The sequence below is a fragment of the Eubalaena glacialis genome, chromosome 3, assembly GCF_028564815.1.
Source record: "Eubalaena glacialis isolate mEubGla1 chromosome 3, mEubGla1.1.hap2.+ XY, whole genome shotgun sequence".
Classification (NCBI taxonomy): Eukaryota; Metazoa; Chordata; class Mammalia; order Artiodactyla; family Balaenidae; genus Eubalaena; species Eubalaena glacialis.
Window position 1 is genome coordinate 157,483,112 of NC_083718.1, and position 15,337 is coordinate 157,498,448.

Below are 15,337 nucleotides of genomic sequence, written 5' to 3' on the forward strand. Positions count from 1 at the left end.
AGGGATCGAAACTGGGCCTCCTGCATTGGGAACTCAGAGTCTTACCCAATGGACCACCAGGGAAGTCCCAATCTATGTAAATGTGACACCTGCATAGTGTGCAACATGATGGCTCTGCTGCCTGGGATGGCATCTGGCTCCAAAACCTATTGAAGCCGAATCCGGCCTCTGTACCCCGACACCAAATTAAAGCTCGGAGACAGAATTTTGGGTGAAAAGAAAAGCTTTATTGCTTTGCCAGGCAAAGGAGGCCACAGTGGGCTAATGCCCTCAAAACCATGTGTCCCAACTTGGAGAGGGTAGTGAGAAGTTTTATAGTAATGGTTCACCGAGGGCATGATCAGCTTGTGGACATTCTTCTGATTGGTTGGTGGTGAAGTAGGCAGGAGTCAGCATCATCAACCTTCAAGTTCCAACTGGTCTGGGGTCTATGTGCCTGTGGGCAGCATACCATTGTTAAACTTCTCCCACCTGGAGGGGGTTTCAGAATCTGCAAAACTCAAAGACGTTGTTGTGTGTATCCTTTGAGGGGGAACCAGGACCTTGCCCCAAGGCTGCATTATTGTTTCTCTTGATTGTTTGTTTCTCCCTTGTTGAATCCCCTCCCTTCCCTAATTAAAAACTGCTTGAATCTGCCCATTGGAACTCAGGGAAGGTCATGGAGGCTGAATGAAGGCTATTTCCTGTAATCAAAGGAATGGGGGACACAGAAAGGCTTTGTGTCCAGAAGCCCCACAGGGCCCTGCTTGGTATCACTATTAGTTATTACTTTAGATAATTAAATTCTTTGGGCATCAGGCATCTCATCTATAAAATAGGTAGTACTTGATAAATGGTCATCATTTTAAAAAAATTATTTATTTATTTATTTATTTTTGGCTGCGTTGGGTCTTCATTGCTGCGCGTGGGGCTTTCTCTAGTTGCAGTGAGCAGGGGCTACTCTTCGTTGTGGTGCGCGGGCCTCTCATTGCGGTGGCTTCTCTTGTTGCAGAGCACAGGCTCTGGGCGAGCGGGCTCTAGAGCACAGGCTCAGTAGCTGTGGCTCACGGACTTAGTTGCTCCGTGGCATGTGGGATCTTCCTGGACCAGGGCTCGAACCCGTGTCCCCTGCATTGGCAGGTGGATTCTTAACCACTGCGCCACCAGGGAAGCCCTCATCACTATTTTTAACCTCAAAACTTCTCCTCCTCCAGTGTTTCCTACATCACTGGTTAATGACATTACTCACATGGCACCAAGATATGAAACCAAGGAATCAGATTGAACTTCCTCTTTCATCTCACCCTAAATGCAATCAATCCAAAAGCCTGTAGAAATATTCTTTCTCTCCTTCTTCCCTTTCTGCTGCCAATGTCATTTTACAGTTCTGAGACTTCTCTAATCTGGACCATTGCAGTAGCCTCCCAGTTGGTCTCTTTGCCTGTTGTCTCCTAGTCATTACATTGATCACACAGCTGCTAGAATCATCTTCCTAAAATGTGGTTCAAGTAGGTTAACTCCACATCTCAAAAATCTGCAAAACACTCCAAAATTAATGAAGCACGTCTCCTAGGCCAGTTAGTGTGCCAGGTTCTGGTACTACAAATATAAATAAAACAGATAAAATCCTTCCCTTGGTGAACAAGGGAGGACAAAGGTCCTGTAGAAGGATAAAGTTCCCCTGCCCCCATTTCCAAAATCTTTACTGTTCTCTGAGGAAACAGATTCTACGATCACTTAATCAGACAAGTGTTCAACAGATTTCTTCTCTTGTCATAATTGTTCTGCTATTTTGTTTTTTTATATTCCCACGAGGATTGGATGTTAATATTTCCCTGGGCCAGGATAACTCTTTTGGTTCTTAAATGAGACAAATAAGCTCAAGTGCCCAGCCCAGGGCCTGGCACATGGTAGATACAATAAATGGTAATTTTCTTCTGGCTGAAGTAGGACTGTGTGTTGTTGGTTTAACCTGCTCACAGCAATAACCATCCACTATTAAGCTCTGAATGTCTGTCTCCCCTGAGTCCTCAAGAAGAAGACGAGTAATGGCCAAATAATTGTTCAGTCTCAGGCAGAGAAGGAAAAAAAAAATCACTACTGTTGCATGGTAGGATGATAAATGCCAAAAAATTTTGAGATGCTCAGCCAGCATGACACAGCACTTCCCTATTTCTTATCCTGCTATAATGTCCAAGGGAGTTAGGAGGATAGTGGGGGTTGGGGGCAGAAAGGGGACACAATACTATTTATTAAACACTCCTATTTTATATCAGGTGCTACGTTGTGACGTGGGGACACAGAGATGGTTGTGACCCAAACCCTACCCTCCAGAAAGTCAGTCTAACAAGGAGAGATAGACATATAAACAAGTAAAATAGCTTAAAAGTTTTCTTTTTGCTATACAGTCTATTGTTTGGGCAGAAAGGAGGGAATGGTCAATTCTGAGGATGAGTGAAAGAATTTCAGAGGAAGTAATGCTTCAGCTGAGTCTTCAAACACGTTTTCTGTAGGTCAAATAAGAGAGAATGGGTTCCTCATGCTTGAACAAAAGCCTTAAGTCTTAAAACAGCTACACTCTGCTCTGGGTGTTACAATATAGGAGCAAGGAAGAGTTACACTAGTAACAATGGCTAACATTTCTAGTGTATAATAAGCACTAGGTACTGTGCTAAATAAACTACAGAGATGATTTCAACAAAGAATAGTATTCCCATTTTACAGACGAGAAAAGTAAGGTTAATGGATTAAGACTCTTTTATGAAGGCCACACATAAAATAACAATGAAGAGTTTTAACTCAGGAATACAGAGCCCCAGTTTTTATGACCCACAAATCAGAGGGGTGAGTGAGTGAGTGACAAAATCAGATTTCAGAAAGATTCCCTCCAGCCGCCGTGGAATGGATGGAATGCGAACTCATGGATTGCAGATAGAGAGCAGCAACCCTGTTAATCAGAATAAAAGGGAGGCTCTCTAAGCAATGAGGGTTACTGAGGATCAGCACTAGAGCAGAGGCTGCGGGAATCGGTGTAGGGGGGTAATACTTGAGAAATATTTGAAGAGATAGTTCTTAGGGCTTGGTTAGACGTGGTCTTCCGTGGGCAGCAGCTAGAACCCTTATTCTGGTTATGGCCTTAAGAGCAAGGCGGAGGCGTTTGGGTTTGGAAGTGATCAAAAGAACGCCTCAAGCCTCGGCGGCGCGGGGGGGGATTGGTAGTCCGCGAGACCGCCCCCAGCGAGGGAAAGCGCTGAGTCATACTGGCGGGGAGCGTTGGGTCAGGGCGGTGCTCGGGCCAGATCCCCCCCCCCCACTTCCCTCTCCCCCGCTCGCACCCCTGGCTCGCCCTGACTCTCGCGAGAGCCTTACAGGATATAAAGGCTAGCGCCCCGCGCCCGCTTTACGTGTGTGCTTCCTGACTGTCTTCTGTGGCTTGTGAGGAGTGGTAAGTATATGGGCAGCGCGGCCTCCGCGGACGGCAGCGCGGCCTCCGCGGACCGCAGCGCCCCACGCCCCTCTCGTCGCCTTTTCCTCCTCCTCCTCGGGGCCTGCTCAGCTCAACTGGGGTTCTCTGACGGAGAAGGTGGCCGGGCGAGGTGGCCCTCATGTTGGATCCCCTTGTGGGTGCGGGGACGTGGTTGAAACCCGAGGCTAACGGCGGCTTGAGTATCCTCTTCCCCCGGCAACCAAAGCAGAGGGCGCGGATTGGCTTGACGTGGCTTGGTGGTGATGGGGTCTCCTGCGGGTGGGGTGGGGTGGGGTGGGGTGGGGTGGGGGGGCGGGTTCGGGAAGCTTCTAGAGTGGATCTGCAACCTGATTAGAAACTGAGGATACTCGTCCGTCTGTCGTGTATTAGGGGGAAATGCTGTTCTCGGTCCTGAGCTGTGACTAGCAGTGGAGCTTCAGATACTATGATTCCGTTTTCCGTCTTTAGTTCTCTATCTGCAGAATGGGGTTTGTGGTGATCCTAAATGCCCTCGGTGAAGACTGCGCACTCTTCTGCTGGTGCTTTCTTAAGTGCTAGCGTGGGGGTGATGATGGGAGTGGCAGGGAGGGTACCTGAAGTGAGTTTTAGGGGAGTGACTTCCTCCAGGGAAGTTCAAGGGGAGATTTCCTGAAGGGGACACACCGACTGGAAGTCCAGCAGCTTCCCACCCCCCACCATTGGTTGTGCTTTAGTGGTCGTGGGGGCCCCCTGGAAAATCAGGTTTGGACAAGAAAGCCATTTATGTTAGGATCACATCCTGTGTTTGGTTGCCAAGTTGCTTTGTGCCTTGCTGGTTGGTTTTTTGGTTTGCTATTAAAGGTGTTAAGCGGTAAAAAGTTTGACAATCGATGCTTACAACGTTTCTTTTGGTTGTGGTATTATGAACCAAGAACTGTGGGACTTGAAAAGTTAGTTTCTTGGCGCTTTCAAACTGATGGCTTACTGGGTTAAATCTTAACTCCTTATCTTGGTCTTGACCTGGGTGAATCCAGTGTAACATTACTCTTTGGCAATAAATTGACTCTTGTTCTACTTATTACTGCCCCAGGATCTTGGCCCCGAGGTAAGAAACCCACTTTTGAAAGGACTTCTGGGCCTTAAACACAACACCTAGAATTTTGAAATAGAGCCGATGCCATAAATCTTGGTCTTGCGTCTTGAAAAAGTTGGATTGGCTTTAGGGTATGTGCTGTCTTGGGCTTTGAAAGGTCAAAGTGTGCTTACCACATTCTGAAGGCAGATGGAGGTGCAGTCCAGGGAAAGGGCAGCATGGCAGCTTCTGGGAGTCAGGTGCTCAGTGTTTATGGCATTGTGCATTTGGGTCCAAATGGTTTGAGAGTTTCCATCTTTTTCTCTCTGCATGTGTGTAATGAAAGTACAGAAGAAAATGTAATTGTACAAATGATGGTTCAGGAACAGTAAGAGTTTACTGCAATTGATAAAGAAATTTCCATTTTAAAATGAAAACGTAACATTGTAAATCAGCTGTACTCCAATAAAAGGTAAAAAAATAAAAACAAAAATAAACTTCAAATGCACAATACAACAAAAATGAAAACAGAGCTGAGATTCAGAGATGTGTAATATTTTTGTTTGAAAAGTTGGAAAGCTTGGTTCATGCTTCTTACTATTATAAAAGTTAACGTAGGGACTTCCCCGGTGGTCCAATGGTTAAGACTCCGCACTCCCAATGCAGGGGGCCCGGGTTTGATCCCTGATCAGGGAACTAGATCCCGCATACCGCAACTAAAGATCCTGCACTTTGCAACGAAGACCCGGCACAGCCAAATAAATAAGTATAGATAAAAGTTATTGTATATTCAGCATCACTGGACACTTTCTACAGCTAAGTCTCTAAGTAGATGAAAGTTGCTGGTTATCTAGAAAGGTAAGGCTTGTTTCTAATTGACTTCTTTTATCTTTTCCAGCTGATCGCAATATGTCTTCAGGAAATGCCAAAATTGGGCACCATGCCCCCCAGTTCAAAGCGACTGCTGTAATGCCAGATGGTCAGTTCAAAGATATCAGCCTATCTGACTACAAAGGTAAGAGTAGTTAGGTTCATTAATATGGAATTATGTTACAGTCTAGGGATGGCTTGTTCATTTTCTGTATCTCTTGTTATATTTGATTATAAAATGATTTTTATATCTCCTGTGTCTTTAGGGTAAGAGGCTTTGTCTTCCTATTGAATTGAAGTGGTGATTATCATCAGTGAACATAGGGTAGATATCCTAAGTCCAAACTGCTCCTGGAGAAAGCACATGCTTCATTAAGTCTGGACATATATCTTTATTATCTTTCCAGTATTGCTCCTCAATTATATTATTGAAGATATTCTCATTATCGTGTTATAAAAGGCCTTCAACAATTTAAAGTCTCAGAGCTCAAGTCTTTGGAGCTGTGAGACTGTATATTCAGTTCAGTTTAAGAAATAATGTGTGTTGGGCTTCCCTGGTGGCGCAGTGGTTGAGAATCTGCCTGCCAATGCAGAGGACACGGGTTCGAGCCCTGGTCTGGGAAGATCCCACATGCTGCGGAGCAACTAGGCCCGTGAGCCACAACTACTGAGCCTGCGCGTCTGGAGCCTGTGCTCCGCAACAAGAGAGGCTGCGATAGTGAGAGGCCCGCGCACCGCGATGTGGAGTGGCCCCCCGCTTGCCGCAACTAGAGAAAAGCCCTTGCACAGAAACAAAGACCCAACACAGCCAAAAATAAATAAATAAATAATTAAAAAAAAAAAAAAGAAATATGTGTGTCATGATTGCTGTATTAGGCAGAGGGCTTAGGCACATTCCCTTGACTATTTTGCCCCCAGAGAAAAATTGATGTCACAATTAGAATAACTCTCTTTTCTGCTAAATAGTTTCAAGTAGACACCTAGCAAGTTCTAATGAGGCTCTTTTTACTTTGCAGTCTTGGAGCAGCAGGGTCTTCTGGGACAATTGAAAATACAAATTCCTTAGAATGCAAACCTGAAACTCAGGTGTCCAGTATACCTTTCTTGGTGGTGTAGCAGTTGGTTCCTAGAGTCAGCTTTTGGGTAGAACCTGTGACTAGGTTTCTTAACAAATTACACATATTGGTTGGAATGAGAGCAGATAAGTGGGGCCCTATGGAGAGAAGCTCCTCCTGGCAAACAAGGTAAGTAGCACCATAGGGAGGTGACCCTGGCCCAAGGGCAAAGGCATGAGGTTTAGGAAGAGCTATTCTGTGCCCTCCAGGGCTTGACCTGCTGGAGCTTGTTAGGCAAAGCCCCTGAGGAAGGTTGTTTAGGTGAGTGTGTTTATAGTGATTTTGGCTTTCAAAGTGAATGTCAAAAGGACCTGCTTGTTTTTGACTTTCAAACATTGTTGCTATCTGGAAATAAGTGAATATTTGGAATTGTTCCAAATAGCTCAGCCCATTAGGTATGGTGAGAAGCTGCCCTCAGGTTGAAGATCTAGAATACTTCAATTGGTAATCAGAATGAGTTTCATAAAATTGCAACTAGAAATTCTGTTACCTACCAGGAGAAGTTTTAGAACTTTTGCCTTATAAATTTTTTCTTTGCTTGTCCTATCAGGCTTGTTTGAAACATGTTTGTGGTTATTCAGGTGATCACTTAAACCTTAGCCATCAGAGACTTCCCTGGTGGTCCAGTGGTTAAGAGTCCCCCTTCCAGTGCAAGGGACGTGGGTTCAATCCCCAGTCGGGGAACTAAGATGCCACATGCCGCGGGCATGCTGTGGGTCAACCTAAGCCCGTGCGCCACAACTACAGAGCCTGCACACTGCAACTAGAGTGAAGCCCGTGCACACTGCAAGGAAGATACCTCGTGCCGCAAGGAAGCCACAAGGAAGACCCAATGCAGCCCAAATAAATAAACAAATCTTACCCATCACATTACTGTGGTTTGTTGTGGAAGAATTGCAGAGGTTCTGACTTTCTCTTGTTGGTCTTATTGCCTTGCAGCAGAGAATGCAGCAATTCAGCTCTTTCTGGGCACTGATTATATAAGCATTGGCATTAGACCGTCCAGTAGATAATTGCATCTTTGCTTTTTTTCTTCACTGGAGAACTTGGTGTTTGTGCTGATTTTAACTATCCAAAGAAGATCAAAATTAGACGGAACAGTGTTTATCTGTAGTTGGCAGCTAACATGGAGGCAGGAAAATAAAGCATGGAAACTGGAAGGACTTATTCTTATGGAAGAGGTTCTGACAGTAGCTGCAAGGAGTCTTCTCTGTTGAGCATCTTGGCATTTTAACAAATGTGTGTGCCATCAACTTAAAAAGCCTTCTTTTTTCCATAGGAAAATGTCTTCAGGTTTACATTCTCTATAAAGCAAGGAAGTCTGTTTTTTTTTTTTTAATACATTTATTTACTTATTTATGGCTGCGTTGGGTTTTCGTTGCTGCACACGGGCTTTCTCTAGTTGCAGCGAGTGGGGACTACTCTTTGTTGCGGTGCACGGGCTTCTCATTGCGGTGGCTTCTCTTGTTGCCGAGCACGGGCTCTAGGCGTGCGGGCTTGAGTAGTTGTGGCACATGGGCTTAGTTCCTCTGCGGCATGTGGGATCTTCCCAGATCAGGGCTCAAACCCGTGTCCCCTGCATTGGCAGGTGGATTCTTAACCACTGCACCACCAGGGAAGTCCCAGGAAGTCTGTTTCAAAGGCTAACTTGGGCTTTTTTTTCCCCCCAGGAAAATATGTTGTGTTCTTCTTTTACCCTCTTGACTTCACCTTTGTGTGCCCCACGGAGATCATTGCTTTCAGTGATAAGGCAGAAGAATTTAAGAAACTCAACTGCCAAGTGATTGGTGCCTCTGTGGATTCTCACTTCTGTCACCTGGCATGGTAAACATCTTGGTCCATTTGGCATGGAGGTTTTTTTTTGTTTTTTTTTAAAATTACTACTACTATTTTTTTTTTGGCCGCACCGTGTGGCATGTGGGGTCTTAATTCCCCGACCAGGGATGGAACCTGTGCCCCCTGCAGTGGAAGCGCAGAGTCTTAACCACTGTACCACCAGGGAAGTCCAGGCATATGGACTTTTAAATTAAGCAGCAACTGGGACTGGGAGGCTTTGGCAATAGACTTTCTCAAGTATTGATTTCTGGCTCCTCACAGAAGGAGTACAAATGCTCTGACTTCTCTTGTTGTTCTTACTGCCTGGCAGCAGAGGAAAAGCAGCTTGGATTACAGCTGAGTGTACCCTGGTGACCTTAACTGTCCTCAGCCGGTTATTTTACTGCTGGAAAAAGTTTGAAGTTTTTTGGGGAGTTAGATTAGGAATGTTGGACAGGAGAAGGAATAGTTATAGTTAATGCTTTTGCTACATAAGCGTTCGAATGAATGTGATTGTGTGCTTTTTGCTGTAGGATCAACACACCCAAGAAACAAGGAGGACTGGGACCCATGAACATTCCCTTGATATCAGACCCCAAGCGCACCATTGCTCAGGACTATGGGGTCTTAAAGGCCGATGAAGGCATCTCATTCAGGTATATACCTGCTGGGGGGCTGACAGTCATCAGGAGAATTATCTGATTGGCTGAGGACCTTTTATTTGAAAGGTAGAGCCCTGATCTGTGGAGACTTTTCTCATTTCATTTTTTTTCCTGTTGCATTGAGAAATAATTGATAGACATCACTGTGTAAGTTTAAGGTGTATGGCATGATGGTTTCATTTCATTTTTTTATGCAGGGCCTAAGGGGAAGGCCAGTGCAAGTGTGGGAGACCAGCATATTTCCATTTCTTCTCTATTCTAAGAAAGCAATTTCTAAAACTGTACTGTCTCTCTCAAACCTTTAATACTTTTTTCCAGGGGCCTTTTTATTATTGATGATAAAGGTATTCTTCGACAGATCACCATAAATGACCTTCCTGTTGGCCGTTCTGTGGATGAGACACTGAGACTAGTTCAGGCCTTCCAGTTTACTGACAAACATGGGGAAGGTAAGTCAGTCTCCCTGGTGACAGGACAGCGGAGTGGGAAAGATGGTAGGAACAAAGTCTACCAGATAAGAAAAGGGTGATTATGTCTCTTCAAGAAGTTGCCATCTCTGGATTATAGTGGGTTGTGGGGGTGGGGCAATGGAAAAGTCCGGGGAGGAGAATATAAAGGCTTCTTGTTCCAACCGCGTATTCCCAGCTTCTGCCCTGATCATTTAGTATCGCTCACTGCTGCAGATTCAACTTATTAAAAGAGTATAGGAGGATCCCATAGGTATGTTAAGGGCAAAACAAAAGGCTGGGAATCACACCTAGACATGAACCATGCCGCTCTTGACAAGTGTTTACTGGGGGGAGAGCCTAATCCCTGTAGACCATATTTGTTTCATTGGGGTTTTAAAAAATAAAGGTAGGGACTTTCGTGGCGGTCCAGTGGTTAACACTTCGCCTTCCAGTGCAGGGCATGTGGGTTCTATCCCTGGTCGGGGAGCTAAGATCCCACATGCCTTGTGGCCAAAAAAACCAAAACATAAAACAGAAGGAATGTTGTAACAAATTCAATAAAGACTTAAAAAATAGTCCACATCAAACAAAAAAATCTTTAAGAAGGTAATGTCCAACCAGTTTTGGAAAATGGAAATGAAAATAGGACTAAGATAACTTATCCAAAGACAGTAGGTAGAAACAGTTAATACATTTTCATCTTTTAAAAATCCATTCTGTTGGTGCAGTGTGGTTGTATTTGTAAGACTTAAAATCAACAAATACCAAACTATATATATGCTCAATATAAAAATTTTTTTAAGGAAGGAGGGGTTAGGGCTGAAGGGTTTGAGATGAAATACCAAGGTTCTTTGTTAGAAGTTTCAGGATGAAAGATGATGTTTTTGTGAGTCTGAACATGACCGAGTAGATTCAATTCACGGTTTTTATCTAGCATTTGCTAGAGTGCAGGTCCTTCTTACTGCTCTAGCCCCTCTCTCCTTATATATTCTCTCATTGCAGTGTTTTGATAAAGTCCTGAACTACGTGCTCCCAGCCTTTGAGTTTATAAGGCTTTAGCTTTTGATAGCTCCCCACCTCCGCCCAGTGTAGTTGTTGATTGGAATGAGATAACCTTATCCCAACTGGGTTGAGGTTTAAGAACTTAGCTCCTCAGACTGCTGCAGGTGCTGGGCATGTAGGGGAAGGGGATCTTGAACCCCACCCCCACCCCAGCTTAATATAATTGAGGGTAAGATGGTTGTGATCAAGTGCTACTGATATCAAGTGCACAGGTGGACTTGAACAAATTTCTTGTCTTACTACATCTCGTTTTCTTTCTCTATAAGTAGTTTCGACTAGCTCTCTAAGGCTCATTTCAGCTCTGATCTTGTGAGTTAAAGGAGGTGGAAGTTCAGAGTCTGGATTAGTGGTGTTTGTTTGGGGGACCCAAAGTGCTAGCTTGACTAGAGTGGAAGGCTAATAGGTAATGGGAATCAGAAGGCACCATTTGCAGAAGCCTGTGTTGGGCTTTACTCTGGATTAAAGGAGCAGACAGCTGCTGAGACTGCCCCCTGGTGGAGAATGAAGTTCAGTACAAAGATGGAAGGAGCTGTGGAGTGGCCAAGTCGGCCCTTTACTGGACTTTGGTAGGACCTTGCATAGACTCTTGAACCCAAGCTTTCATGACTCTGTGAAGCTTGCTTCTTCACACTCTATTGTTCTCTGCTGCTTCCCATCGCATTAGAACAGGCACAGCTTTCTGTGCGCAGCCTTTTATGGCTTATAATATGATAGTTCCTGCTTGAGAGCATGTAAATACCAACCAAGCAGTCTATATGAGGTGCTGTCATGTGTTGTTTGACAAATAACCCTGTATTCCTATTTTTAAAATTGAGATATAATTGACATATAACATTATGTTTCAGGTGTACAACATAATGACCTTATATTTGTATATCCTATATTCCTATTTTTACCTAAAAATTTTTTTGATCTTGAATTTTACACTTTTTTTGGGGGGGAGGGGTCTTTAAGTGAACTACATTACATTTTAGCAGAGAGAAGGGTGGAACTGACAAATACCAGAGAAATATTTTACTGAAAAAATCCTACGTTCCTATTTTTAAGGACAAATAAACCAGTATTTAAACACAGCATATATTCATAGTTAATGGTGGAACTGGGATCCAAATTCAAAGCCCTCCTTTTCTTAGGTAATTTAAAATGCTGAAAAAGTTATTGTTTAGGGCCTTCTGTGTTGGCGAGAGTTGTGGTACTTCGGCTGCACTTGAAAGCTGGTAAGTGTGGGACTCAGCCAGTTCTTCTGGGCTCCATATTGATTCTGAAAAACCAGCACTGTTGGGTATGAGTGAAACATCCAAGTGTGGATCTTTCTGTCCTGTCATTAATTATTGGTACAGTCTTAAGTGCCAAGAGGCTTTAGTGCCAAGGAGACTAAATTGTCAAGGTCCTTCTTCTGGTTCATTATTCCTCCTATCTTTGTATCATTTGTATTCCTGGACAGAAGAATCTTTGGTTTCCCTGCTGGCAAACTACAGAGTGGCTCTGGGTCTGGTCTCTGCTTTTATGTTGCTTTTTATTCTTGGAAGCTTGTTTATGCTTAGGATCTGTGTTCTAATCCTTTGGTGCCACTAAAGCTAATGACTGTAACAATCAAATGGAGATTTTGTAAAGCAGCTGGGTTTGCCATTTAGTGCTTGTTCCATCCATACCTTGTTCCCAGACTGCTGTTTGCAGTGTCTGACATCTGAGGCTGTGATATCCTTGGACTGAAAGGGGCTTCTCCTCTTTCACCTGAGCAAGTGAGATTTTTGCTGCTCCATTACTGGACTTTGGTGACTATATGCTTCCTAGAAGACTAAACAGCAAATAGAGTGGAAAATCAGAGATTGGTTCCCGTGCCTCACTTTCCTCAGGTTTGCCCAAGGAGCATTGCTAACTCAGGATCGTTGGAAAGGTTGAAAGGTTATGCTTTTCTGCATAAAGTATGCGAAAGATTCAAACTTGGACCTTTTGCTTACCAAGGTATAGCAGACAGTTACTTAGTGAAACAAGCAGGACCTTCTGTGGAGGTCCTGCCCCTTATTTCAGGCATTCTTGTTTGGCAGAGTTAAGGAACACTGAGAAGGCAAACTGCTTGCTGCTTTCAGATCTCTGAAGGGCTGCTAGAGGGAAGAAGCAGCTTAGTGTTAGGGTTTACACAGTCCTAGCTTTGTCATTTTTTAGCTTATATTTTTCTTGGGTATGGGGGCAAGTCACTTAAGTTTTGTTTTAATCAATTTTTATTGTGGTTGTATATAATTTACCTTTTTAAGTGCATAATTCAGTGGCATTAATTACATTCAATGTGTTGTACATCTGTCACCACTGTTTCTCTTTTTCATCATCCCAAACAGGCAGTAGTAACCATGAAGCAATAACTTACCATTCCCCTTTCCCTCCAGCCTTTGGTAACTTCTACTTTCTGTGTCTATGAATTTGCCTATTCTAGGTATTTCATGTGAGTGAAATCATACAGTATCTATCCATTTGTGTTTTGTTTCTTTCACTTAGCATAATGTTTTCAAGGTTTATCCAGGCTGTAGTATGTATCAGAACATTATTCTTTTTAAAGGCTGAATAATATTCCGACACACACACACACTGTTTTGTCTATCCATCCGTTAACAGGTTGTTTCCTCCTTTTGGCTATTGTGAATAATACTGCTAAAATATTGGTGAACTGGTGTCTGAATCCTTGTTTCCAGTTACTTTGGGGCTATATATAGGAGTAGAATTGCTGGGTCACATGGTAATTCTATGTTTAGATTCTTGAGGAACTGCCAAACTGTTTTCCACAGCACGTGCACCATTTTACATTCCCACCAGCAATACCAAGGGTTCTTTACATCCTTCCCAACATTTACTTTCCGTTTTTTTTTTAAACTATAGCCATCCTAGGGGATGTGAAGTGGTATCTCACTGTAGTTTTGACTAGTGATGGCATATTTTCATGTGTTTATTTGACCATTTGTATATCTTTGGAGATATGTCTTTTTTCAAGTCCTTCGCCCATTTTTGAATTGGGTTGTCTGTTGAGCTGTGGGAGTTCTGGATTTCAATTTTGGCTATTAATCCTTTATCAGATATGATTTATAAATATTTTTTCCCATTCTGTGGGTTGTCTTCACTCGCTTGATAATGTCCTTTAATCTACAGAAGTCCTTAATGTCGATCAAGTCCAATTTACCTTATGTTTTTTACTGTTGTTTGTGTTTTCAGTATCATATCTAAGAATACATTTCCAAATCCAAGGTCATGAAGTTTGACCACCCTGTGTTTTCTTCAAAGAGTTTATGGTTTTAGCTCTTATATATAGGTTGTTGATCCATTTTCGAGTAAATTTTTTGTGTATGGTATGAATAGATGTCCAATTTCATTGTTTTACATGTGGAAATCCAGCTGTTCCAGCACCATCTGTTGAAGAGCATTTAAGCTTATTTTTCAAAAGGTGCATTTTTGAAGCATACATAAAATTAGAGAACATATGAATACCCATTTACCTACTACCTACTGTTAACAAAATAGTAATATTTTGCCGTACATGCTTTAGACAGATTATTTTCAGAACAAAGCATAAAGTTGAAGCTGTTACTTAATTTCTTTAAATTTCAGTTACTCTGTGAACAAATTAGGTATCATAGTAATTAGGTCTGTGGTGAGGATTAAATTACATATTTATAGTTTTGTACTAAAAGGCTGAATGATCTCAGACTGCAGGGTAGGCTTCCTGGTGCCTGAATGTTGAAGCTCTTTAGGGCTCAGATTTGGTTTTGAGGCATCCAATTGGCCTTGGGAGGGTGGAGCTCACCACTGATCAGGTTATTAATTAGTACCCTATCTCTTGCAGTGTGCCCAGCTGGCTGGAAGCCTGGCAGTGATACCATCAAGCCTGATGTCCAGAAGAGCAAAGAATATTTCTCTAAGCAGAAGTGAGCACTGGGCCATTTTAGGGCCAGGCTGCAGTAGGTGGCCATGAGAACAAAACCTCTTTTGTACTATTGTCATGCTTAAAACACAAGACCTTACACTCAGCCCAGATGTGCTGTGGGACAGGACAGGCCTTTCCTGCAGGGGTTGGGGAGGCCAGCCTTTCTTCCTCTGGAGGGAATGGCCTGAGCTGTATTATGGGGCAGGCAAACTGATGTGTATAGTAGTAGGGTATCACTTTTGGTCTTTTGTAGTTTTATTAAACTTGAGCTGAGACCTTGTTGATTCTTCATTTTAGGGGAACATTAGCCTTTGAGTGTAAGAGGAGTTTACTTTTTGCTTTCCCTCTTTAGGGGAAAATGAGGTGTGAGAGTGCCTCAGAATCAGGAAATTATATTGAGGGGAAATGCAAGTAGATACAGAGAATGGACCTCTAAGCAAGGTGTTTCCTTTCACCATATCTGGAGAAGAGCAAGGCCTACTACAGTACTGGCCAAGGCACTGCAATTTATGCTATAGGCTGGATTGCAGGTTAAGAGCCCAATGAGATTACTGACATTTACTTTTACACTACTGGGAGGGCTGTATGAAAACCTGAAGCTTGGCCTCTTCTGATAAATGCCTGGTACTGGTTCTGTAAAAAGATCAGAGTTAGAGGCTTCAGTACCTTTGGAACTAAAAGGGGGAGGGGGAGACAACACAGCGCTGGTGTTCATAGGGTAGGCTTTCTGTGTCAAAACCACAGTGCTGAGCATCTCTTGGCTTCCCTGGGTTTCTATCCTTGATTTAAGGGTAGTTCTTATCCTCATATCATTGTCCTGAGGGAGGGTTGTGAGTGGCGCAAAGGTGGATTCCTCCTGGGCTCTTGAGGCTAGGGCAGATTCAGGACTGAGAATCCTTCTGTATATCATGTGGTGCCCTTCTAGACACCTTCCAGACACGGCTACCCCAGCCTACCT

General features: G+C 43.4%; 1 protein-coding gene across 4 annotated transcripts in view; it reads left to right on the top strand.

Annotated features, from left to right (window-relative positions):
* The window catches only part of PRDX1 (peroxiredoxin 1), a 48,308-nt gene extending 33,654 nt beyond the window's left edge, over positions 1 to 14,654 (top strand). For 3 of the 4 annotated variants that reach the window (XM_061184296.1, XM_061184300.1, XM_061184299.1), the window contains exons 2-6: positions 5,395 to 5,511; positions 8,152 to 8,305; positions 8,830 to 8,952; positions 9,277 to 9,407; positions 14,299 to 14,654. In XM_061184296.1, the coding sequence (XP_061040279.1) occupies positions 5,395 to 5,511; positions 8,152 to 8,305; positions 8,830 to 8,952; positions 9,277 to 9,407; positions 14,299 to 14,384 (611 nt within the window). In that variant the 3' untranslated portion in view covers positions 14,385 to 14,654. Of the gene's footprint in view, positions 1 to 3,317; positions 3,425 to 5,394; positions 5,512 to 8,151; positions 8,306 to 8,829; positions 8,953 to 9,276; positions 9,408 to 14,298 lie in introns of those variants that run through there. The other variant, XM_061184298.1, reaches the window with a different exon arrangement.
* The last annotated feature ends 683 nt before the right edge of the window (positions 14,655 to 15,337 follow it).